Source organism: Gallinula chloropus (genome assembly GCF_964237585.1).
Source record: "Gallinula chloropus genome assembly, chromosome: Z".
Classification (NCBI taxonomy): domain Eukaryota; kingdom Metazoa; phylum Chordata; class Aves; order Gruiformes; family Rallidae; genus Gallinula; species Gallinula chloropus.
In genome coordinates this window covers 13,771,640-13,795,138 of record NC_140089.1, presented here as the reverse complement: position 1 = coordinate 13,795,138, position 23,499 = coordinate 13,771,640, and the positions used below count along the sequence as shown (strand labels likewise).

Genomic DNA, 23,499 nt, shown 5'->3' with positions numbered 1-23,499 from the left:
TGGCGGCGCCGTCCGTGAGAACACGGAGGGGCTGTGGGGGGGGAGGCCGCCATGGTGGCGGGGGTAAGGGGAGTGCGTTGCCGGCGCCGCAGAGCTGCCTTTGGCATTTTTCTGGGCTTCGTCCCTTCGGCGCGGCGGGGCTGAGCAGATAGCAGCGCTGCGGGCTGGAAAGGCGAGCTCCCTTTCCGTCGGGAGGATCAAGATCCGTGTCTTTACCCTTCCTTCGTTGCCTGGTGGGCCAGTTGCCAGCTTTGTGAGAAACCAGGGTTATGCCACCGTCTTCGTGCAAAGGTGCCGATGAACGTCGTGTAAAGTCACCTCACAGTACAGGTTATTGATGGGATGATGAGCAACTCTGAATTTTCTGCTTATAAATGCATAATGTTTTTTGTAGTACAAGGTATGTGTCCTTTCCGTTTTCTTACATGTTTGTTTGACATCCTTTGCCTTTTTTTTTTTGTCTCTTGATTATGATCCAGATACCTGTGTTCGTATTCTTGAGAAGAATAATTGCCCTGGTACATTTGGAACATAGAGAAGATGTTCATCAAGTCAATTGTTCTTGAAGGTTTTAAATCTTATGCTCAGAGGACGGTCATTAAGGACTTTGATCCCATTTTCAATGCCATTACTGGCTTGAATGGTAGTGGCAAGTCCAATATCTTGGACGCAATCTGTTTCCTGTTGGGAATCACCAACCTGTCACAGGTAAAGTGAGAGGAGTCATTTAATAAAACTCTTCCTTCTGTCAACAACATTTCATATTATTAGTCGTAGTATCAGATGGAAGACAAGAAGTGTGGTGCCTCTATTTAAAAAAAAAAAGTATTTTATTTGTATTTTTCATTATATAAAACTTTCTCTGTCATTCTTGTTCATTCTTACCCTAAGATTGGTTTATGGTTTTGTAAATACTTTAGAGTGTCTCAAAGAATGCAGCTTAGAAAATTAGACTAAAGACACACACTTAAAAGGAAGTAGCCCCAAACCAAAGATCTTTTGCAGCTAAAGGCACAAACCTGTTTATTTATAATAAACTTTGCCACTGCTGGGTTGGGTCTGAAACTTTGGTGAACTTTCATCAGAAAAAAAATAGCTGGTTTTCTTGTAATGCCTGTTACCTTGAAGATGATGTATCTGCTTTACTCTTATTCAAATAGTAAAAGTACTCAAAAATCAATTTGAATATCTTCAGGGTTTATGTTTGGTTTGGTTTTTTTTTTTTTTAACCCCCACTGCAGTTGTAGACAAATCCAACACACCTCCAAGGAACTCTTTTCTGATTAATTTCTGTGTTCTGAACGAACTCCATAATGGATATTAAATCCTAGAATCTCCTGAGCTAGAAGGGACCTGTAAGGATCAAGTCCCACTCCTGGCTCCACACAGCACCAGCTAAGACAGAGCAAGGGACTGAGTGCATCCACCAGGTACTTCCTGGACTCAGCCAAGCTGGGTGCTGTGGCCCTGTCCCTGGAAGCCTGTTCCAGTGACCAACCACCCCCTCAGTAAAGAACCTCTTTTGATGGTCTTTAAGTAAACATAATGGTGATGGAAACAGTAATCTGGCTCTTTTTTTTTTTTTATATATATTTTTAAATGTGTTCAGTTTTTGTGAGGAGTCCCCTGCAGAAACAATTAGCTGGATCACAAGTTTGGCACACTCTGCTTGTGCTTTTACAACACTAGTGCCTTGCAGCTCCCCTGTGTCAGTCTCTCACATGAACTCAAATCCACAGCTACAGCTGTGTTTTACTTGTTAATTTTTCCCAAACCGACACTAGCGCACTGAAGCTGTGTAATGAATTTCTTACAGAAATGTATTTATCTGTTTCATGGATTTAGGTAAGAGCTTCTAACTTGCAAGACCTAATTTATAAAAATGGACAATCTGGAATTGTTAGAGCAACTGTGTGTATTACCTTTGATAATTCCAATAAGAATCAAAGTCCGCTGGGATATGAAGCTTATGATGAGATCCTCATCACCAGGCAGGTGAGTTTGTATTGTTCAATAAGCTATATACATTTTTACCATGTTCCACGAGTGATTTTTCAAGCAGAAGAAGGAAAAAGGTAATTTTTAAAGTGCATGGGTTTTTTGCAGTTGAGGCAGTTATACAGTGTGCTTAGTAAAACAAACTGTAGAAGCAGGTCCAGTGTGCTAGATAAAAAAAATACGAATTGATTATTGTTAAATGTATTCTGTCAATAATGTTTCCTATTGCACAGAAACGTAACAAAATAATGTTCCTAAAGCAAATTATAATTTTCTGGTTTGTGGGTTTCTACTTCCGTTTTCATATGTTCCTCTTAATATCTGAACTGTGTGTTAAATTTGGTCTTTAAGGATAAAAGAACCTTCATTGTTTAGATTAAGATGTCTCCCAAGCTTTAAAAAAAAAGGGAGAACTTGTGGAGTTTGGAAGTGTGGTAAATAGTGCCCTCAATGACCGATCTTTTTCTTATGTTTTACTTCTGTATTGTAAATGTCTCTCCAGTCCAACAAGATCTGTTTTGATATTCTGTAGAGTAAGCATGGGTATGCAAAGATACAATATATATGGGGTTTGCTCAGATTTTTTTTTTTACTCTTAACTACAGTTTACAGTATCATAGTGTAAACTCTTTTTAAAGTTACCTTATTCCATTTCTTTTCCTTTTCCAGATTGTCATAGGAGGTAGAAATAAGTACCTTATCAATGGTGTGAATGCTACCGCCAATCGCGTGCAGGATCTCTTCTGCTCCGTTGGACTGAACGTCAATAACCCTCACTTCCTCATCATGCAGGTACTGTGTGCATCTTCATAAAAGGCCAAAATAATAGAAGTTGCTCTAAAATTGAGACAGTTTAGATAGTGGACAAACACTTAATTTCCTGATCAGAGAAAAGCAACATCTTCTGAAGTAAGAATCAACTGTCTTTTAAGTAGAATTTTCTAGTACAGCGTAGTTTGACTGTGAAACACATGTATTGTAGCACAAGACCTCATGTAGCAAACTTTCTAAAACATTCCAACTTATTTTCCTTTTTGTCTTTTTAACAGGTAAACGTTGCTTTCATAATTATGCTAAAAAGAGAGATTTTCTTTCCTGCTATCTGTTTCATGTTAGACAATATCTTGAATGATGTTGATATACAGGATTTCTTAAGTCACAGTTAACACAGGAAGAGCTGAGAAATTTAAAAGACTACTATAAACATCAACACAGGGACTGGGCAAATCCCTGAAATATTTGCAAGAAATAATAAATCGTGTTCCGGTTCGGGGAGAGCGGAGGGAAGGACAGTTTTGCACCTGTTCTGCTTCCCTGTAGTCACATATGAGCCATATTTCCAAAGAAAACCAGTTTATGATTAAGTACTTATTCAACATCTGCAACTTAGTAAGTCTCTAGAACAAAATACGCCCTTTAAGGTGTAATCAGGAATGTGGAGGACAAGATGTAAGGGCCAATTAAGGTTGCTGCTTGAAGTGACTCATTTTGTTTTTGAAAGTTAAAGCAACTGAATAAGCTATATTTTCCTCATAGAAAAAAGAAATCATGTTTGACCTTATAACATATAAAAATGAGTGGGTATTTCTGGGGTTGGGGTTTTGATTTTTTGACTATTATGATGGTACACAACCACCATTCTTGTTTTTTCTTTCTGTCACCAGGGAAGAATTACCAAAGTTCTAAATATGAAACCACCAGAGGTAAGAAAGTTTTGGAACTTGTTTGTCTGAAGTTTCACAGATTTGTTTTGAATGACAAGGTTCAATATCGGGATGCATGTGTGTAAACATATACATATATAATGTCTTGGAGGGAGATGAGATGTTCAACTTAGCATTGAGTTGAACCTGTGTAACATATGATAAAAGTTTTTTGTTGCATTCCTTTTATTTTAGATTTTAGCTATGGTTGAAGAAGCAGTTGGTACTAGGATGTATGAAAGCAAGAGAACTGCTGTCCAGAAAACCATAGAGAAGAAGGAAGCGAAACTGAAACAAATTCAAACGGTACGTATTAGAAGGTGTACTTTCCTTTTTTTAAAGTTAACTGAATAACTGGTGTATTATGGTTCTTAACTTCTAAAATATTTCGGTTTTGCACCTGGGACAAGATATGCTTAGACATATGAGGTCTAAAAATCCTAGTCTAAATGTTCTGCTTTGTGTTTCAGATCTTAAATGAAGACATTACTCCCACTTTACAGAAACTGAAAGAGGTATGGAAAAATTAGATGACCCTTTAAGTACTGAAAAAAGTACTCTTCAGCTACCCTGAAACCCGTATATGGTGGCTAAAACAACGTCATGTTTACAAACTTTGTAGAGTCTTTTGAGAGATGACATTTATCTTCTGTCCAGATACAGAAAATGTGGTATTTGAGATTTCCAGGAAATCCTCGAGAAGAATGTAGGGAGAAGGAAGAAAACAAGAGAGATAGATGAAAATAGAAGATGTATCTTGGTTTTTTTTGTCCTGGTTTCAGCTAAGATAGAGTTAATTTTCTTTCTAGCAGCTGGTGCAGTGCTGTGTTTGAGAGTTAGGATGAGAGCTGTGCTGATAATACCCTGATGTTTTTAATTGTTGCCAAGCAGTCAGCTTCTCATATTGCTCTGGTAATGAGAAGGTGGGGAGCACCCAGGAAGCTGGCAGGGGACACAGCCAGTACAGATGACTCAAACTGGCCAAGGGGATATTCCGTACCAGTTACATCATGCTCAGCATAAAGGGGAGAGGAGTGCGTGGCTCCAGGGTGTGTCTTTTGGGACAATGGCTTCAGGATGGCTCTGAGCTGTATGGCCTGAGTTGCATGGTTTAGTGAGACACTGCATTGTGTATCACCAGTTCTCTATATTTTGCCATAAAGTCCTGTTCTCTCTCTCTCTCTCTGCTGTCCCAGTAAACTGTCCTTATCCAAACCCATAAAAGTTTGCCTTTTGGTTTTCCTTCCCCTTCTCCACTGAGAGAGCGACTCGGGTGCTCAGCTTCTGGCTGGGGCAAAACCACATTCTTATGCCAAGTGATATTTCTGCTGTACAATCAATTGTAAAAGTATTGTTTTACCTAAGATTTCCTGAGCAATGTACAATACTGAATATATTATTTAACATGAAGAATTCTTGTTCTTACCTGCAATAATAGTAGAGGTGCTTAACAGATTTCTATAACAGTATTTTTCTATTAAATTTTAGAGGTTTTTTTAATTGGTGTTTTTTTCAGGAACGAGCATCCTATCTAGAATACCAAAAAGTAGTGCAAGCAATCGAACATTTAACCCGACTCTGTATAGCATATCAGTTTGTTCTGGCTGAAAAGACTAAGGTATCATCTGCTGCAAAGTTAAAGGAAATGCTGGATATTGTAGAGAAGCTTCAGAAATCATTGACTGAAGGTGACGAGAACTTGAATCAACTTAAAAAAGAAGTAGCTGAGATGGAAAAGGCAAAGGATGAGGTAAGTGAGAACAGAGTTGTGGTCGTCTGAATGTCTGAATACAAGGAGTTACACGAACAGGGATTTTTATAGATAGAATACCCTTGAAATTTTATCCTCTGGTGTGTTGTTTTGATTACCCCCGGCTTGTTAATTGTTAGCTGTTCTCTAGAAGGCATCCATTTAAAGTTTTAATTTCTCTGAAATGCTTTACTTCCAGTCATTTAAAAAATGAAATGTGTTTGCTCTCATGTTTCCACTTGGTATTCAAAAGTAAATTTTGCCAGAGATTTTTTTTCCTTCGTTCTGGTTGATGTCTCTAAAGAAATATACTTCAGTAAGAAACTCTTCAGCAAAAATCATTATTCATCCCAGTTTTGGGGACAATACATTTGCCTAGATATAGGATGGTCCACAGGGTCTTCAGATGCCTAAATGTGGCTTTTGTACAGGGACAATGCTACATATTTTGGGATGATGTGGGACTTCAGTAGTGGTTTCAAGTTAGTTTTGATTTCAGAGGAAAGAGATGTTCCGACCCATTTGCATTGCTGTCTAACTGCCTGTTTGATCAGATATTTAATCTTTTGCTCACAGCTACAGGTAGAAGAAGAGAGAAATATTGCACACACTGTATCAGCTTCTTAGGCTAAATGAAATTTCTTTTGTTTCTGGTTGTAGAAACTTGCTGATGAAATCCATTCACTGCAAGAGGGTCTTTCAGAAGTTCAGAAACAGAATACTAAAATAAAGACTGCTCTTGATCTCAAGAAACAAAACTTGGAAAGTGAAAAGGATAAGCAGAGAGAACGGCTGAAAAGTTTGAAGGAGGTAAGATTCTTGTATATAACTTTTTTAAAAAACCTAAATTCAGATTGAGGAGGATGGCTGTTTTTCTTAGCTATTATGATAAAATCCTGTGATTGGCAAGAGTTGCATTAGGTAGGGTGGTAAGGGCATTGTTTGATTTGCACAGTTAGTAGGTTCCTATTAGAAACAAATGTGATGCATATACGAAGTGTCGACCTTTTATGAAGTTCAGAAGAGATCCCTATAGCTTCAAAAGCTTATGCTGCGACATTTTTATTTTGGTTTTTAAATTAAAGGACAAATTTCTTATTGTGTATTTCAGACAGGTGATTTTTTTTTTTAATGCAGGAGGAACACTGAACAATATTTTGCTTTTTAAACACTGGGAAGTAAAAGCTCTTTCTCCTAGTTTTCAGGCAGTATTTAACCTTTCTGTATTTAACCTTTATGTAGACCTTTGGTGCACTCAGGGGGCAAGCACGCACTTTAACACATGCATAGACAAATTGTAAGGTCACGAAATCTGACAGTCATAGAAATGTTGATGAAACTACTTTGTAGCTCCTCATTCAACAGCCAGAATTTAAAGTGACTCGTCTGGTTTTTGTTCTTTGTTTTACTAAAGGATAGTGAAATGTGTGCTGCAAAGGAGAAAGAAGCAGAGAAGATAAAGAAAGAAATAAATGATTTACAGGAAGCAAGTGAAAAAGATACATGTGATTTAGCTGCAGCCCTAAAGCATTATAATGCTATATCTGTGGGTTTGACCACCACTGACAGTGGGGAAGCAGCTTCTCTTGCTGAGCAGATGATTACCTGCAAAAATGAAGTCAACAAAGCACTAACAGTCGCTAAACAGGTAAGAATAAGAGCTCTGCTTGTCTCAGACCAGCCTTCCTGCTTCTTTTGAAAATTGTCTGAAAACCAAATGATGTATTCTTGAAAGGTCAATGAAAATATTTAAAGAATACTGATGCAATAGATTTTACAAATTGACATGTATATTAAGGTGTCTTTCTAAAAAAAACAGGTCATTGAAAAAAAAATATCCTTGCACAGACAAATAGGGAAAAGCTGTAGCATTGCTGTAAGGAGCATAAAGGTTGGCTTTGCAACATGAAGTAGGACTTGCAGTACTCAAATGACTGACTTTATTGGATAGGAGGAAATTAAGACTGCTGTCCATGATATTCATGCTATAGATATTTCTACATTAATGGGATCAAAATAAATATAACTGAGACTGTGAATGGAAAGTTCACAAGAAACTATCTCCTCAGTTAAATTGCGTGCTAGTCATATGACTGTGAAACATGCTGCTCCTTTTGTCTTAAGGTAGGAAGACTGCTGGAGTAGTTCTCATGGTAGAATTTAAATTTCAGTGGTGAAAGTGCAATTTGCTTTTCTCACTTAACTCCTTTGGGGAATATAGCAAGGACAGCTGTCCCCCATGTTATTTTACCTTGTTTCTTCTTGGACTTTATATATATGCTGCTATGAGTTATTGTATACAAATACAGGATTTGTATTTTCATTTCCAAATCACCTGTGCTCTTACTTTCAAAGGCCAAGGCTGCTTTTTGGCATTTCTGCAACCAGTCAAAACTTTGGAATCATTTGAGCACCTTGTTAGTGCAAGTGTCCTAAATCTGCACCTCTGGGAGTCTCTTTGAAGACCTTTGAGTTCCATATTTTATTTCTTCTTACAGACCCAAATGAGGCTGAGTTATGTACAACAAGAATTAAAGACAAAACAAGCTGAAATTCAAGATGCAGACAGAGGATACCAGAAAAACCAATCAACACTTGAAGCTGTCAACAAAGCAAAGGAAAACATAGAAGAACAAATGAAGAACGTGAAGTTTGATGGTCTGTACAAACTTCTATTGCATAATTTTAAGCCAGTCTGAAAAGGAATACAGAAGTGTGGTGGGTTGACCTTAGCTGGCTGACAGGTTCCCACCAAGCCACTCTGTCACTACCGCTCCTTGACTGGACAGGGGAGATGAAAGGCTTGTGGATTGAGATAAGGATAGGGAGAGATCATTCACCAAGGGCTGCTATAGGCAAAGCATCTTCACCCTCAGGAAACCAAATTGATTAATTACCAAGCAAATTGGAGTAGCTCTCTTGGCTATGTTATTGCCCATCACCACACTGCTAGACTTTGAATGGGATTGAAGGGACAACCTTGATGCAGTGCCAGCAATACTCAGCAGTAACCAAAACCACAAGAAGTGGGAAGTCCAGCACTGAGAAAAGTTAACTCCATCCCAGCCAGACCAAACACAAGAAAGAGCTGAAAAAGTGCTGCTTTCATCCACAGAGAAATTTCTCTGGTCAAAGTTCTGCAAGCTCTTGGCTTCCAATAGAAATTAGTTTTAAATAATTTGATTTTATAACCTTTAGGCTAAATCTTCTAAAGTTTGATGGAAAACTTAAATTTCATATAAAATTTAGATGGAAAAAGTGACCATTCTCCCTTCCAGGCTTTCCCTATCTAAATAACTTCCTAAAGCTAATTTCTCACTTGAGGTAACGTTTGTTGCAGAAGCTACTCAAAACTGTATATTGATATTCCAGAACGACTCAGAAATACATTAGACTTTAAACTCTTTTCTTTGCATGTCTGGTATTGTGAATGCTATTAATTTGTCTCAACTTGAAATTTACAAAGAATTTTAGGAAGTATCCCAATATGTATATAAACAGTGTAGCATACCAGTTTTTAAGCTAATAGATTTCTGTGCTCTCGGTGTTTGTCTGCTGTTTGTGTTCAACTCTTAAGGAAAGACAGAAGAAGAACTTTTAGCAAAAAAGAAGACATTGACTGCTGAAATCAGCCATCTGAAACAACTGTATGAAGGCTTAATGGCAAAGTTTCCTCTGCTACATTTTGAATACAAGTAAGATATCGATGTGATGCCAAAATACATTTCAAAGTGCTTTTTGGGTTATTTTGTGCATGGTTTATGAGACTGAGGATAATTCCATGAATTGCTTAGTTGTTGTTTTCCCTAGTGCCAGTGAATAATGACTATCTCACCCATTGTGCAAGTGCTGGGGGCCAGGAGAAAGGTTGCAGAAGTTCAGGAAATGTTAACTGAACTAACAGGCAGCAGGGAGCATGATAATAGCCATTCTTAAATGACAGCCCACTCAAAATCACTGGAATTTACAAGTTTTGTATGACTGTGTTTACAAGACGTAACTGGACTTCAGGAACAAACCCCATAGAATCCAGAGGTCTAAGCTGCAAAGATATGTAATCATTATTTTTCAGAGTCCTACCAGAGGACTTCAAGTGGATGAGACCCATAGTAATGCATGAAATCTGCGTGAACAAGTTATGCCAAAATCAGAAAGAACATTCTATTAATGACTTTGTAACTCAATCTTTACTGGGAAATCTCTTGCCTTGAAGCACTTAAATTAACTGTTTTCTGTGGGTTTTTTCCTGATATAATTTAGAACTTACCATATCAATATAAATAGTATAAGTTGTTAATTTTTATTTTTTTAAGATGCTGATTACCATAATTTAAATTTCTTTTAAGTTCTCCAGAAAGAAACTGGAACTCAAACCATGTGAAAGGCCTTGTTGTGTCTCTTATCATTGTGAAAGACATGTCCAAAGCAAAAGCTCTAGAAACGGTAGCTGAAGGGAAACTGTATAACATTGTTGTGGACACAGAGGTATGTTTATTACTTTAGTACAGAAGTCTGGTGGTTTAGACCAATGTACATGTTTAAATTAGGTTGAGTCATGCATAATTATTGGCAAAAATATATTGCTTCTGCAGTGCCCTGTTGTCTTACTTTACAAAGCCTACCTGATGAATACATAATCGTTCTGTAACTTCTCATTTGAGGTCACTGGTAAAAAGCTTTTGGAAAAGGGTGAACTAAAGCGTCAATACACCATCATTCCACTGAACAAAATTTCAACCAGGTGTGTTGGACAAGACAAAGTCAAGTTGGCCCAGTCCTTGGTAAGTAAACCTTCATAGGTAAATAAATAGACTATTTACACTCTTTTGCTTGTGCACCATTGTTACTTTGTTTCATTGCTGGACATGGGCTTCTTAATGATTATATGTTGCGAGTTCCTGTTTCTAAAACACAGATCTTGGGAAATAATTCATATCCAGAGGCTTTGGAAGTGCAGAGAGGCACTAGGAACAGACTGGGAACCAATATGGTTAAAAGCAATCAGTTCACTTTGTTCAAGCTGGTAGCTGCTTCTATGCATCTGACGGTTACATAACTAGGGGCCACAATAGGGAGAGAAAAGGCCATTTGCACTGTATCAGGTCTTTATCACCACAATGGAATTTCAAAGTACCGTGAGATTACAGGTTCTCCTTCCCAAGCTTTTCTGCCCATTGTTAGTGAATTCTTAAGGCTGTTTTTGCAAGCGCAAGTAACTGTGGCCTTGATCAACTAGCCAGGCTCCCACAATTCCCTCTTTTTCTTTTTGCCCAAGCAAAACAGCCAAATTAAGGGCTTTGTTAATTAGTTGTTTTAAGTATTTGAATCAAACAAGGTACTACAATGAACATAGACAGTATTATCAGTAGGATGACAAGTCCAGCCTTAATAACATCTCTGAACCAACCGGCAATTCCCAAGCTGTTAAACCAGCCAGCCAGCTACTCTCATACTGTAGCTTCACCATTTGTTGCCGCAATAAATCAATGCTCTTATGAATTGATTTAGAGTGGTCTGATACAGCACATACCCTCAAAGGCCTTACACACACCCATGACTGTGTGCCAAAAGCAAGAAACCAACAGCAGCTCTGTTTTGCAAAGTAGCATGTCTCACACTATCTACATCAGTAAGCAGGCCACTAAGAGCAAGAGATGTAGCACTGGTTTGTTCACTCAGCCAACAGCCTAAGTTTGTTAGTTCCTTTAACGCAGCAGCAGCTGCTACCCCAGGGGCCAGCACTGATTTGCCCAAGCTGAAGTTTTGCAGACTCAACTCGGATCAATGTGATCAAGTGCTGAGCTCCTTCATTGAAACACACACAGAGCTTATATAGGTTTCTATATCACTATACGAGTTACATTACATTGCTATTGGTTAGATGCTCTGTTCATGTGTCTCACTATTGCTAATAAATGGTTAAAGCAAAACAGTCACTTTGTTCCTTTTTAAGGCAGTTGTTAATGTTTTTGCAGTTTGTTATCTCATGGAGTTTCTGACAAGCTCCTGTTCTCAGACATCTGTTCTTCTGTTACTGCATACTGACATGTCTCTGTTAGCTTCCCCAGGTCTGATTATATGGGGGTCAGAAATAAATTTGGATGGGCCACAGCCACCATTCCTCTCAAAATGCAGTACTACAATTCCCCCTTCTTGTTTATGGACCAGCCAGACTTTTGTGAAGAGCATTATCCATCCTGCAAGAGCAACACTGTGACATACGTGGCAAAAATAACACTAAAGCAAAAATAACTAACCAAAACATAAGCCCTTATTTAACTAAATCTAAAAGCCCTCCCATAAACAGAAAACCATACTGTAAGGGGTGGCAAGCTAAAAACTGCTAATTGGCTACACAGACTGCTCACAACGAAGTGACTAATTAGTAATTATAACGAGTTTTGATAAGTATTATCTTCTAGCTAGACTTTGTTAGTTACCTTTGATGTCTAAAAGTTATCTGCACAGCAGCTGTGTTTTGGCCACCTTATTACAGCTGGATCATGACATGTTCACCTACTTCAGATATCTTCCTACAAGTCCTCCTTGTTTTGAGGCAGTCTGTACCTCTGTCTTCAAGGCTGCTGTGTCTTGAAAATGTAATTACCAAAGACCTCTCAGCATGAGTAATTTTCCTGGCTTTTGGGAATTCAAGGATATTGTCAAGGCCTGTGTGTTCTGTGAGGAGAGTCAGGTCACCAGCAGGCCTGCTGTCTTCCTTGACAATTTTTTCCCTTTTAGTATCTGTGTTACCAAACCTGCTTTTTGAGGTCTCTGCAAGGGCCCTTTGCAGAAAGCTCAACGAACATGGCAGTAAATGTAAGACAAGTACTATAATTACCAAATCCAGTAATGCAAATTTTACCATTGACAATATCCATCCTGAAATTTCCCAGATAATTCCCCCCTTTTTTTTTTGTTGCTGTTGCTATCGTTTGTTTTCGTTGTATCTTTTGTGTTTGACCTATTAATTTCTGAATGCATGCATGAGCCTGAGAGTGGTCAGCCAGATTCCTGCAGCACATACCTTTCAAAATTTTCACAACCATGTGTGTGAGCCAGCAACACAAATCAGTTGCTGTATGTCTTACAGAATCCACATCCTTAGCTAAGTGCCTTGATACCTTTGCTGTTGCATTTGTTTGCTTTGCCAATCAGGAGTGTCAGAAGTGCAGATAACATCAGCCTCAGGTGTTCGTGCAGGTACCCATTGTGCAGAAATCACTATTTCCCTAATTTTCATGTAGCACAAATACATGCATTTTTCAAAGACTGTTTGATGGTTCAAAATGTCCCGCAGCAAAATTCATAGTCCCCTGTGGCTGCAGCTGGAACACTTGACTTCAGTTGAGTTTGTTGGGAGGTGCAAGTGGGAGTGGTAGGTGTTGATATGAAATATGTCCCTGATCTGATGATTGTCAAAGCCGATACTTGTCCATCTCCATAGGATTCTTGTCCCTCTTCTTAGGTTTCTTGTCCATGGGGGCAACACTGCTCTTTGCCTTATTTGGTGATTCTTCATAAAGGCAGCTTTTAATCTCAGTAGTCTTCAGGTGGGGGGACAGGCAGTTCTGCAGACCCTTTCACAGCAGGGCATGCCGTCGCCCGCTCCGCTTCGATGTTTTCCAGCTTTTCAAGGACAAGCCGAAGTTGTTGATGCCAGTTAACGTTTTCGACTGCGCCATGGGGTGGTTTAGGCTCAGTAAAAGTTAAAGGTGAACAGATATTAAAGGCAGTCGGTTGTACATTTGTTTCCACATTTTTCCTTCCAAAAGTATAATAGTGGTCTGTGTGTCTGTGTGTGTCTCTGAGGCTCCCACAGTTACACTAATAAGAATTTCTGGAAGGTTTTAAGGGAATCTTGATTTTTGTTTTATTATTTTTGCTTTGTATTTTTGTATCTATATGATATTTAAATGGATATTAATTATTCCACTTTCAACTGAAATAGTTTTAAAATATAGTGGTGTATTTAGTTTTCTTTTTTATTAAGACAAATTCAATTTGAGAATTCTTGTAACTGTAAGCACACTAATTGTGTTTTGTTTGATTTCTAGGTTGGTCCTAATAACCTGAATTTAGCCCTTTCTCTAGTTGACTATAAATCTGAATTGCAGAAGGCAATGGAATATGTCTTTGGGACAACATTTATATGTAATGATATGGATAATGCTAAGAAAGTGACCTTTGACAAAAGAATAATGACAAGAAGTGTTACATTTGATGGAGAGATGTTTGACCCCCAGGGCACTCTGCGTGGAGGTAATTGCCGGTTTTATTCATATTATGCTACTGTCTATTGATTTCTTTGCTGGTCTGCATGCTTTTTATATGATTGAACAATAGCCTTTTTATTTAGGTTCCTACTGGGGATAATAGGATCTGTTTAAGCTAATAGCTGTCAGTCTTGAGCTGAAGTAAGATTGATTAGATTACGGAAATAGTGTGAAACCAGTTTTTTCTTAAAGTAGGTTAGATTTTAAATATTTAAATCTTATTTAGCTATGTAATCCTCTTGGAAGGAGGCAAGTTTTGAATTCAAGCACTCTTTGAAGTAATTCATTATTAGAGACAACTTCATAAATTATGACTGATTTCAGAAGAAATGCATGGGCAGTATTCAGAATCTGCAGGAGTAAATTTTTTAACAGGGGAGGAAGTAGTCTTTATCTACTGAGAACGACTGTAACTTCAGCCTAGCTGTCTTTCTGTTTTGTAACTAAAACAAATCATCATTTAGAATTTGGTACTTGCCAGTGATGAATCCATTAGTCTTCATTCCAGTTAGCTTGACATTGCTTTTTTTTTTTTATTTCATTGAGCAGGTGCGAGCTCAAAGAATATACCAATATTGTCTAAACTTAAAGAAATCAAAGATGTTGAAGCAAAACTCAAGAAAAAGGAATATGAACTTGAGACTGTAGAGAAGGACCTGGCAAAGTTGAAGAATGCTGCTGAAAAGTACGGTTTGCCCTATAAAGCATCTTATTTCTCTTATATGACTGAGTAAATGTGATTAAGTATTTTTGGAGGGCTCAGGACCTGTTGAGAATGTAATATGGAGAAAAATTTCCTTTCCTCCATGTCCCCCCACCCTGATTTGATTTGTAAGTACAGCAATCAGCATTAGTTTTTAGATAACATGTGCAAGAAACCTGTATTTTGGGCAATACAGGAAAAGAAACAGCAATAATGTCTTCTTGAAATAACTTGAAGTTTTCAAAAGCTTCATAAAGTGAACTGAAGAATGGATCTGTTCCAGCCATATTTTGTATCATTCATACAGAGTTTGTGATGGTTCTTACTTTTCTCTTACTAAGGAGAAAATTTTAAGTTTGTTTTTGTTTTTTTCACTTACTCAATTACCAAAGATCTTTTAAAAGATGGGATATGAAAATATGTTTAGTCAGTTCTGTAAAAATCCTGTAAGGATGTAGGGTTGTGTAATACTCTGTCTAATAGCTGGATTTAGTTTTCAGACTTTTTGAGTTGTAAGACTTCCAGAAGTAGATTGAAAGGAAGAAACAGGTTTTGCTGTTGGATTTTTTTTTTCAGTGCTTCAGCCTAGCATCTGTCATGCTGCCAGTTGGAAAAGCATGAGGTCTGCATTATTTCCAAGTTCCATGCATTGCATTTGTTTTTTTTTTTAATATAATTTATTAGGGCCACATAATCAGGGGTTACATATATAATAACTAACTTGCCTACAGGTGTCACAGTTACTATTAAAGAAATATTGGGATTTCGTGCATTTAAGCTTATTTGCCCTACAGTCATCTCACATTAGAATGGGAAGATAAGTATCTACCTATTTCTATGCCTATTTAGGTCCATTTTGAAACTGAAGTGTTGGGGTACCCTTCCTTAACCGGTGTATGTGATTACTGTCTTCAAAGGTACTGGCAACTGAAGCAGAAGTGGGACATGAAGTTTGAGGAAGCAGAGCTGTTGGAAAGAAAGATTCAACAAAGTGCTTATCACAAACAAAAGGAAGAGCTGATTTCCCTGAAGAAAATCATTGGTGACAAATATGTTCTTTTAACTGAAAACTAATTGCTGAGAATGGCATAGATATTGGCTGTTTGAGTAGCAGAGTCTTCACCTAAGTAAAAATATTTTTAGCTTTGACAATTCTAGCTTTATGTTTTAGAATATGTAACATACAGAATCACAACAGGCTTGTACAGAGGTGATTCACATAAGGTTGGTCATTCTCTTGTAGTAAAGTTTTATCCTTGTTACTGGCTTTGTAATAAAAGGAACGTTTGCTTTGCAGCAAACTTTTAAAATTGATGTAATCCCATATTTGAGTACTCTTTGGTTTTTTTCCAAGCCATCTGTTTCTGTGATTAGCAAGATTAGCAGTACAATTTCTGTAACAAAATGGCATTGGAAAGAAGCACTGTTCATGTAGCTAAGGAAAAATGTAAAAGGAAGCAAATGCAGCTGGATAGAACAGATACATGTGTAGATACATGTATAGGCGAGATGTGTCTCTAGACATAGCATTACAGGGATGATGTGATACCTTATACCATGATCATATGCTTTGGCATATACCTGACCCTGGGGAGAAAAGAAAGGGCTTACTTTCATTAATTTTAGTGACTGGTCCTACCAGTAACTGCTAACAGCAATATGTTGTCCTACAGTCATCACTGAAATACTTTTCTTCAGTACCTAGCAAACAACTGCTTTTTTTGTTAGAGGGAAAGATGCATTTATTTTGGTTTGACTTCAGTGTGTAAATTCAAAGATAAGGACAATGCCTGATTTCAGTACTCTACTTTATTCAGAGGAGTGTGAGGAGATATTAAAGACAACTGAAGAAAGTAAGGAGAAAGCAGAAGATAAATACAAGTTATTGGAGGTTAAAATGGAAAATGCAGAAGCAGAATCTAAAAAAGAACTGGAACATGCGCAGCAGCGACTAGATGCTGTCAAGAGAAAGACAGATGCTTCAAGCCATAAATTGAAAGAAAAACAGCAGGTAACTGCCAACTAGGGTGAAGTTTTTTCTCAATGTCAATAGTGGTTGCAGTAATTGGAAAGTTTGGTTGTCCTGAAGTTTTAATAGTCTTGGGTTTGGAACTTTGCAGTCACTGACATAAAAAAAGGCTGGTACTTTCTTATTTTGTAAGATTGCCTCTTTGCTGAAGAACAGGTATTTTAAATCATCTGTTGCATTAATATGTCAAACAGAATCGTAATTATTTCAATTTAAAAATAACCATAATAAATTTGAAAACATCTTTTTAGGAACTTGAAGCTTTAGAGCTGGAACTTCAAGAGCTAAAAAAAGATCAGATCTCCTGTAATCTACAGATAGCATCTGCAGAAGAAATAATGGCATCCTGCCGTTCTGAAGTTGATGTTATGACTGCTTCACATGCTAAGACAAAGGTAAAACTTAAAACCCTGTTTCGTTATCTGTGATGTTGCTGAAGAAATGATCCCTTAAAGCTGAAATCATGATGTGCATTTTGTTGTTTGGATTTTCTTGCCAGCACTCAGTTATTTGCTTAATACATGTGATTTTTTTTTTTTCCTTCCTTGCTGTATCCTTTTCTAAAAACCCTCTGACACCAGTCTGCAGAATAAGCTAATAAATGGCTGATTGATTTGTTTTTTAGGAATTGGTAAAGGAATTTCAGATGAAACTGGACAAGAAGAGGGAGGTCATTGCGCTACACGATAAAACAATTAAATCCAAATCTGAAGAGATAGAAAAATATAGAAAACAAAATAATGAATTGCAGCTTAAGATTAAAGAATTACAACACAGCATCAACACACACCAACAAGAGGTGGCTAATGCTGATGGCAAGGTATTTCAGGATAGGTGCTTTTCCTTCCATCTTATGACTCAGAGTGGTTGTTTCCCCTGTGACATGCAAAGGAAACAGCCTTTTTTTCTTCATAAGCACTGTCATATTTGCAGCTCTTGATGGGAAAAGTTTTATCTCAGGAGGAGGGTTTGACAGTTGTTCTAAGTAAATGTGATGGGCATGTGTGAAAGCTCCCTTATCTTGGAAATGGCATGAATTGGTGTAAAAGTATGCTCCTGTGCTGTCTTGGGATAGAAGAATGAATGTTGAGTAATTTTAGGATGTTGACTATTATTTTTTGTTCACATTTGGGAAGAAAACCTCGACATGTCTTCTTGTTTACAGGCAGATGCAATGCTGAAGGAGTATGAGTGGATAGCTTCAGAGAAATCGCAGTTTGGTCAGCCAAACACTGCCTATGACTTCAACAATAACAATCCTAAAGCAGCAACTCAGAAACTGCAGAAGCTACAGAAGACAAAAGAGCATTTGGAAAAGAACTTGAATGTGAAAGCTATGACTATGCTTTCTGAGACAGAGGAAAGGGTAAATGTTCTGTGGTTTAACCTTTAAAGATCAGGCAGGCTGAGCATATGGTATTATGTATAACACATCTTTATGTTTTCATATATTTCATTTGGTGACAACAAAAATAACTCTTTGTGGATAATTTTTTGTTAGATCTTATGTAATGATCTTACATTTTCAACTATTCACTTGTGCACTGTTTTTCCTAGGTTGTGCTTAATCTTGACTTCAGATGGTAAAAAGCATAATTTGATTTCTCCTGGCCCTAGTCCACCCTATATTGGCAGCAGCAATATTAAAGCTTGTGTTATCCTTTATAGTATCCTGAGATTATGCATTTTGTCAAATCTTGCAGATCAAAAAACTGCTCATCTTCAAACATGGTAGCTTGAAGCTGTTCCAGGGTTGTCTTGAATTCATCTGTATCTTGAGGTTATTCCAGGACTGTATCAAAACTCTGCTGACACTTCAAGTTTTCTAACACTATTTGATGATTAGAAGTGGTCTGCCACTCTCTGGAAGCACACTTTCTTCTATGGAAAGGCAATTCACACATCATTTACTTGAAAAGAAAATGCAGCTGTCAGAGTAATGTTGGTGGTTTTGTTAAAAATTCTTATGCTTTAATTTGCAAATAATACCCTAAAGCTGAAATCCTGCATACAGCTAAACCAATGCCTTGGATTGCAATCTTGTGCTTAGTGAGTATTTCATGGTTAAAAATAAAAAGTGAAACTGTAAGATAGTACAAAATGTATTTGAGCAAATGTTCACTGAAATCAATCTTTTCTTTTAATTGCACCAGTACAATGACTTAATGAAGAAAAAAAGAGTTGTGGAGAGTGACAAGACAAAAATCCTTGCAACTATTGGAGAGCTTGACCAGAAGAAAAATGAAACTTTATGTATTGCTTGGAAAAAGGTTTGGCATTAGAAATACAATTTTCATATTTTAGCAGAGGATCAGATTTATTAGATGACCTGTTTGTATCTTTTTTTTTAAAAAAAAAGTTTTTCCACAACTATTCTCCTTTGTCTAGTATTTAAATACAAATCAACCTCTTAATTTCTTCTGTTTAATCTTACAAGATGTGAATTCTCTGAAAATCATGTGACACAGTTTAAATCTGCAAAACTGTTTCTTCATTCCCTTTTAGACTCAGTTCTCTCTGGGTTGCCATGTCACCTTAGGACTTGCTTTTCAAGGCCCAGGATTGTATTCCAGGCAGTGGCATGGGATATGTTTCCAGCCATCCAGGGGTTGCTTCCACCAATGTACATGGCATTTGCCTTTGTGGGAGTGTGCTGTAATTGATCCTGCAGCCTTCCCCATATTTATGTTTTAGCCACCATCCTCCATACCACAAAGACTTTACCTACTTGGCTTGCTTACTTGCAGCACATGTTTTGCATTCATGGATGACCTGTGAGATAGCATTCTTGGTCAAGTCCACCCCTCAATCATGAGCCCATCTGTATGTTGTATCCCTTCTTTGGTGGCCTGAGGTATCATGGGCCCAGTGAGCTATGAGTAATTCACCCTTATCTTGTCGATTCAATCCTAGCAGCCTTATCTGCCTGCTGGTTTTGATGTTCCTTCATGGCCTGATTCTTAAGAGATATGGTTTAGCATAGGATGGAAATGGTTGGACTTGATGATCTTCAAAGGTCTCTTCCAACCTCGTGGTTCTGTGATTAAGTACATGGGCATCTACATGACTGACTTTTTTACAATGAGCCTCTCCAGCTGGGCAGCAATATCTTGCCATAAGCCAGCAGCCCAGATGGGTTTGCCTTTGCCCTGCCAGTGGCTCTGCTGCCATTGCTGCAGCCACCCCCACTGGGCATTTGTCTCCATCCATGAGTCAGTATAGATACAGAGCATTGGCCACTTTGCTCTCTCAGCAATGTCCAGAGCTAACTGGCTGCCTTTCACCTCAGCAAACTGGCTTGATTCACCTTCTCCTTCAGTGGCTTCTGCTACTCGTCTTGCAGGACTCCGTACAGCAGCTTTCCATCTTCGATGCTTTCCCACAAGGCGACAGGAGCCATCAGTGAAAAGGGCATATTGCTTTTCATTCTCTGGCAGTTTGTTGTAAGGTGGGGCTTCTTCAGCCCGTGTCACCTCTTCATCCTCTGGTGACATCCCAAAATCTTTGCCTTCAGGCCAGTCTGTGATCACTTCCACAATTCCTGGGCGATTAGGGTTTCCTATTCGAGCCCGCTGAGTAATCAGTGCAACCCACTTGCTCCACGTAGCATCAGTGGCTTTGAACATCCAGCCCAGCACCGGCAGCCGGGGTGCCAGGAGGAGCTGGGCTTCAGTTCCAGTCACTTCTGAAGCGGTTCGAACCCCTTCATGTGCTGCCAGTATTTCCTTTTCTGTTGGCTCTGCCTCGGATCCCCTGTGGCCCCGACTCCAAAACCCAGTGGTTGGCCTTGAGTGTCCCCATGTGCTTTCTGCCAGAGACTCCAGGCAGGGCCATTCTCCCCGGCTGCAGTGTAGGGAACGTTCTTTACATCTGGCCCTGCCCTGACAGGCCCAAGGGCTGCTGCATGGGCTGTCTCCTGCTTGATCTGTTCGAAGGCCTGTCACTGCTCAGGGCCCCATTGGAAATCGTCCTTCTGGGTTACCTGGTAGAGGAGGCTCACAGTGGGACTGTACTTTGGGCTATGCATTCGCCAGAAACCCACAGTGCCTAGGGAAGCTTGTGTCTCCTTTTTCTTGGCTGGCGGAGACGTAGCTGCTGTCTCACAGCTAACATCCACTGGGACCTGACGACATCCATCTTGCTATTGTGTCCCTAAAAACTGGATTTCTTGTGCAGGCCCCTTGACCTTACTTTGATGGCAAATCCAGCTTTTTGCAGAATTTTGGATTATTTTCTTCCCTTTCTCAAAAACATCTGCTGAGTGTCCTCATATGCTGATGTTGCCAATATACTGCAGGTGCTCTGGAGCTTCACCCTTTTCCACTGCTGTCTGTATCAGTCCATGGCAAATGGTGGGGCAGACAATTCCCTGTGTATTGGATGCCTCTCCAAACGAAAGCAAACTGTGGCCTGCACTCTGCCAGCAAAGGGACTGAGAAAATGCATTCAGGATATCAATTGTGGCATACCACTCTGCTGCCTTTGACCCCAGGTCATACTGGATCTCAGCACTCTCACTAGAGAGTAAATAAAAGATGCCATGTGCTCGTACTGTCTCGCTGTTCTCATGTGCCAGTCTTCGAGACAGAAGTTACTGGGTTAAATCAGGCAAGACAGCTTGAGCACAGTGCTGCCCACCACTAAGTTTAGCTGTCTGTGCTCCTGACTCAAAGCACGTACCTGCATCTCTTATGGTCTGGCTTCTAGGTGAATGAAGACTTTGGTTCGATCTTCTCACTACTACTGCCAGGAGCCAAAGCTACGCTAGCACCATGTAAAGACAATAACATCTTGACTGGTCTGGAGTTCAGAGTTGCCTTGGGAAACACCTGGAAGGAAAACTTATCAGAACTTAGTGGAGGACAAAGGTCAGTGAACTTCATGGGCTTTCTATTTGTTTTCCATTACAGCTCTGTATATATTTGATGTGTCTAGCTAACTATAGTTAAAACAGCAAAAAATTAATTTTCCCCTGGTCAGCTCAGGGACTCTGCCTCTCCAAACAGAGTTAATATTGAAAGCATTATTAGTTCAGTTCAAAGAGGAATACACATTAGAACCAATGCACTAATTAGCGTAGGATAACAAATATTCACTCCATGAAGAAGCAACAAATAAATTAATTGGTGAGAAACTGTATTTAACTCTAGGTTGTGCTGAGGTGCCACTGAATTAAATGCTCCAGCCTCTGAGTAGTAATCCCAAAAAACAGCATAGACAAGTTCTGCTCTGGTATCTGTGTAGTGTCCTGGTGGAAGTTTTCTTCTCCTGGGACTACAGCTGCTGTGTAGGCTATGTGATTCTTTGCAACTTCTCAGCAAAAATCTAAATTGAAAAGTAGAAACAGAATTTAGGAAGCAGTGAGGTATAAATAGTGTTCTGAAGTACAGGGTGCTGCTCTTAGTCCAGTGACAGGGCAAGAGTATTGGGTGCAAGCTGGAGCACAGGAGGTTCCATGTGAACATAAGGAAAAACTTTCACTGTGAGGGTGACAGAGCACTGAGACAGGCTGCCCAGAGAGGTTGTGGAGTCTCCTTCTCTGGAGACATTCAAACCCCACCTGGATGTGTTTCCTGTGTGACCTTATCTAGGTGATCCTGCTCTGGCAGGGGGTTGTACTAGCTGATGTGATCTCCAGAGGTCCCTTCCATGATTCTGTGAAGAACTGTATGTTCTGTATGTATGAAAAACAGCACTGCAAAACTCAGAATTGAAAATAGGTAAAACAACAGCATGATTTAAACACCATCACACAATTAAACTGAAATTCTGATAAAAGAGCAAGAAATGGTTGGCATTTCTGGCAGAAGGCTTCACACACTTGGAAGTGAGGAATTGTGGCAGAAGCTGTCTTTCTGTCTCAGTACTCAAAGCATTTGCTTTTGAAAGCACATTTTGTTACTACCAAGCACTTGTTTTCCTAAGCCAAAGCCTCTCAAGGCAAGAGGGGAAAATCGTAACTTTCTTCTGTCCTAGATCGTTGGTGGCCTTGTCCTTGATCTTATCCTTGCTTCTCTTCAAACCTGCCCCAATTTACATCCTGGATGAAGTGGATGCAGCTCTTGATCTCTCTCATACCCAGAACATTGGGCAGATGCTTCGTAAGCATTTCACACGCTCTCAGGTATGGTATGATCTTTAAACTATTGTGACCACCTATTTATGCACCTTACTCTTTTTCCCAGAGGCAGTCAGCCACTGAGGATTCTCAACTGCTAAGCATTTTATTCAAGAGATTTATGTTGTATTTCTAAGCCATTTGAACTGGGAGTTACACTGGTGATCCAGCAGCTGTGAGACTTCTGAGCGTTCTATTTTAATGTAAGCTGTTGTTGCAGTGCCCAAAATACAGGTAGGAATAGGGAAGAGTATCTGTGATACGATCAATTACAGGTTGGATCCACCTCCTGATTTCTGTTTCTGCTGCAGTTCTTTAACCCAAGCTGCAAGACTGATTTATTTCTGACTGTATTTCAGTAAGGTGGGCACTAGTGGAAAGAATCTCTGCCACTGTGGCCTCTGCATGAAAACACTGTTGGAACTGAAGAAGCTTCCTACCCTGAGTGGAAGGCTGTACCTAATCTCTTTGGGGGTAGCACATGACCATTCCGAACTGTGAGAGAGCAGGGCAACATTTATTACCAGTATTGTAAAAAAAGAAAGTGAGTGGTATCTTATAAGAGACCCTCCCCTACGAAGAGAGGCTGGGGGAGCTGGGCTTGTTCAGTCTGGAGAAGAGAAGGCTGTGGTGGGACCTCATTGCAGCCTTTTCCAATGTTGTTTAAAGTCCTTATTTGGAAGACAGCATTTACTTCAAGCTTTCTGGTTTGTTGTAGTTTATCGTGGTGTCCTTGAAGGATGGCATGTTTAACAACGCAAACGTCCTCTACAAGACCTGTTTTGTGGATGGTGTGTCTACTGTGACAAGACATGAGAGGTTCCTCAAGTACCAGTCTGCACCAACAGAAACCAAGACTAGAAAAAAGGACCGCACCAAAGTCTGCTTGGTGGAGTCTGTAGTGTGAGCTCTTGCAGGCATC

General features: G+C 39.1%; 1 protein-coding gene across 1 annotated transcript; it reads left to right on the top strand.

Moving 5' to 3' along the window:
• Positions 1-540: 540 nt before the first annotated feature.
• Positions 541-23,484, top strand: SMC2 (structural maintenance of chromosomes 2; the record flags this gene model as incomplete). The annotated part of the gene is made up of 24 exons (XM_084278357.1): positions 541-708; positions 1,846-1,995; positions 2,668-2,790; positions 3,663-3,701; positions 3,897-4,007; positions 4,172-4,216; positions 5,218-5,451; positions 6,112-6,261; positions 6,866-7,099; positions 7,950-8,109; positions 9,029-9,146; positions 9,798-9,936; positions 10,113-10,232; positions 13,509-13,713; positions 14,277-14,412; positions 15,348-15,472; positions 16,248-16,441; positions 16,711-16,854; positions 17,085-17,279; positions 17,625-17,825; positions 18,613-18,729; positions 21,167-21,327; positions 22,436-22,583; positions 23,296-23,484. 24 exons carry the CDS (start codon positions 541-543, stop codon positions 23,482-23,484), a joined length of 3,606 nt encoding a protein of 1,201 aa, XP_084134483.1.
• Between the last annotated feature and the right edge of the window lie 15 nt (positions 23,485-23,499).